This window comes from Rhipicephalus microplus, chromosome X (assembly GCF_043290135.1).
Source record: "Rhipicephalus microplus isolate Deutch F79 chromosome X, USDA_Rmic, whole genome shotgun sequence".
NCBI classification, from domain to species: Eukaryota; Metazoa; Arthropoda; class Arachnida; order Ixodida; family Ixodidae; genus Rhipicephalus; species Rhipicephalus microplus.
In genome coordinates, this window is record NC_134710.1 from 234,014,236 (window position 1) to 234,016,845 (window position 2,610).

General features: G+C 43.4%; 1 protein-coding gene across 7 annotated transcripts in view; it reads right to left on the reverse strand.

The window, feature by feature from the left end:
- The window catches only part of LOC119187845 (copper-transporting ATPase 2), a 166,858-nt gene extending 164,342 nt beyond the window's left edge, over window positions 1-2,516 (reverse strand). For 6 of the 7 annotated variants that reach the window (XM_075878798.1, XM_075878797.1, XM_075878800.1 and 3 more), the window contains exons 1-3: window positions 2,337-2,516; window positions 2,128-2,256; window positions 801-1,689 (exon numbers count right to left, since the gene is read on the reverse strand). In XM_075878798.1, the coding sequence (XP_075734913.1) occupies window positions 801-1,689; window positions 2,128-2,241 (1,003 nt within the window). In that variant the 5' untranslated portion in view covers window positions 2,242-2,256; window positions 2,337-2,516. Of the gene's footprint in view, window positions 1-800; window positions 1,690-2,127; window positions 2,257-2,336 lie in introns of those variants that run through there. The other variant, XM_075878802.1, reaches the window with a different exon arrangement.
- Between the last annotated feature and the right edge of the window lie 94 nt (window positions 2,517-2,610).

A 2,610-nucleotide genomic window follows, 5' to 3' on the forward strand; every position in this document is an offset into this window, starting at 1 on the left:
AGAAAGCTTATAGAAGTACAATCTACAGTAGTAAGATCAAAGCAAAGCATAGTTATTATGTACCCTTCAGTTCATCCTGTCTTGCTTTGCATCAAAATCTGTTAAAGGGGCCATGCAACACTTTCAAGCATGATAGCAAAACACCGCCAATTGGTGATTAAAGCTCCTGAGAGCATGTGAGCCAAACATTATAGTACAGCACACGGACTGAAGCTTACACTTCATTCTCAAACTCAATTAGAAATTGGTTGCTCTTCTTTTGACAAATGATGTCACCAACACACATGACTGTGCCATAAACTTAAATTTCATTGCAACTGCCTGATTTAAGCTTGCATAGCTAGTAATGCTACTGAGGAACGCCGCGACATGCCCATGTGTTCACTCACAATCACACTGAAAGTAAGCTGCGTGTTCGAAAAAAAGAAAAGGCGCTGTTCAAGGTTGTGACACACAATGACAGACGGACGAAGCTTCTTGCCTTGTCAGTCCCTCCTCACGTAGCTTTCAGCGTGCTCACTGGTACAAAAGGAAAGAGAAAAAGCTTAAAGTGTGCCACGAATCCCTATAACTCCACTCTCATACATGACAGATTCTAAACATTTTTGTGGAAGTCGACTTGTGAAACAATAAACTCTTTTGATGTAGCAATTTTTATGAAACTGTGGAAAGTATTGCAGGGCCCTTTTAAGGCAATTAGCCTGAAACTAAAGCTATTAGTAACACCCTGTTAATAACAAATCCTTTGCGAAAAGAAACACAGCATAAAAATGAGTCCTGATTTCAAGATAGGCACTTACCATTGTCTAAGGAGGAAACAGACAAACATGATGCAGTTTTGCTAAACTGTACTTCAAGAAGTGGTGTTTCCTCTGATGCTATGGAGCCTTTTCGAGTCTGCTCCTTGATCTGACAGCCATAACCAGAGTCGCTGATAATTTCCACAATTTTTTGGCTTGTCAATAACGATGAGACATAGACGACGGCAGCCGTACCTTCTTGGAGAGACACCTTGACACCTTCAACTCCTTCAGTTCGAGACAACAGTCCTTCTAGGGAGGCCACACACGACATACATGTCATGCCTGTGATGCTGAACAATGATGAAACAAGGTCTGGAGGTCCTTGTTCACTGATGATCGTTGCCGAGTACCCTGCATTGCATACAGCTCGACACAGGTCGTATGCTCTCACTTCATAGCTGCAGAATTCAACTAGCATTTTCTGCTCTTCAATTGACACGGAAACCGTTTTTACTCCTGGTTTTGCTAATAGCACTCGTTCAACTGATGTAACACACAGGTTGCAAGCAACACCTTCAACAGAAAGAGTGACAGATGATGGCTGAATACTTTCAGGGAGAGTCACAACAAAGCCAAGGTTGTTTACCGTAGACTGAATAGCAAGAGGGTCGGTTTGAGTTGTTTCAAATGTAACATTGGCTCTGCCCTTATCCAAGGAAACATCAACACGGCAAACTCCTTTGATTTGTGCAACATTTGCCGTCACTTTGCCAACACAGTCGTTGCACATCATGCCACCAATGAGAAGTGTGATGTCTTCAAGGCTTGGACACGAATTCTTGGTGCGTGCATTGAAGCCACTCTCTATAACTGCTCGGGTGATCTCACGCAGGGTTACCTCGCTTGGATCATACTTGACGACGGCTTCATTTTCGTCCAGATCCACCTGCAAATAGCAGTTACACGAGCTCGTAGGGCGGCTTGTGTGCTTCCACGCAGGCGACAGGCAAGCGAGTGGAAGGCAGCCCGGTTCGCATTACAAATAGCAATCTGAAACCACTACACCAGCTCGGCGTGCTCTCCCGGGCAAGCTGCTTGACATCCGCTGTATTCACCTGTATGACTCAATGCTATAGTTATCCACTTATGTGAACAGAAACCGGCTAACGTGATAAACTATGCATATATTTAATTCGATTATATGCGCAATCAAAGCACGTTAAAACAACTAGCACGTACTCAAGCAAAAATTAGAACTTTATAACAATAATAACGCAAAGCTCAAACGGTTCGCACTGCCCAACATTACTCTCGTTTATTTTTTAAACTAAATATGACGTGATCCGAGAACTGTAAACACGTACACTGCAATGAATTAACTCACGTGAACAGTTTCAACACCGCTCAGGTTCACCAGCTTCTTGTTGATTATTTCAACGCAAACTGGACATGTCATTCCTTCCAGCAAAATAACATCAGTTCTCATGTTCGGGGCCATGGTTCTCTTAATTACCTGAAACAGAGAAACGTAAAGCATGAAGTTTACGAAAACTCTCGCGACGATAATATCCACTGTCATCCCAAACTTCGTACATATAACCGGTAACGACGAAAGGAACTGCACTCGTATATCTTCGATGTACCGCATACACAGGCACGAATTAGCTCCGATGGCTAGCAAGGAAATACTCAAAACCGAGGACAAAGTACTCCAATCATTGCTCGAATGTGCTGGAGTCGCAGCGCACAGACCGTAAAAACTGGCAAAACCAAAACAGCGCGGTAGCCTGCTAGACTTGACTTACTACGACTTGGTATTCACTGTTCAGTCAGTAAAGAAGTCGATATAAGCCAGTGAGGCATCCGA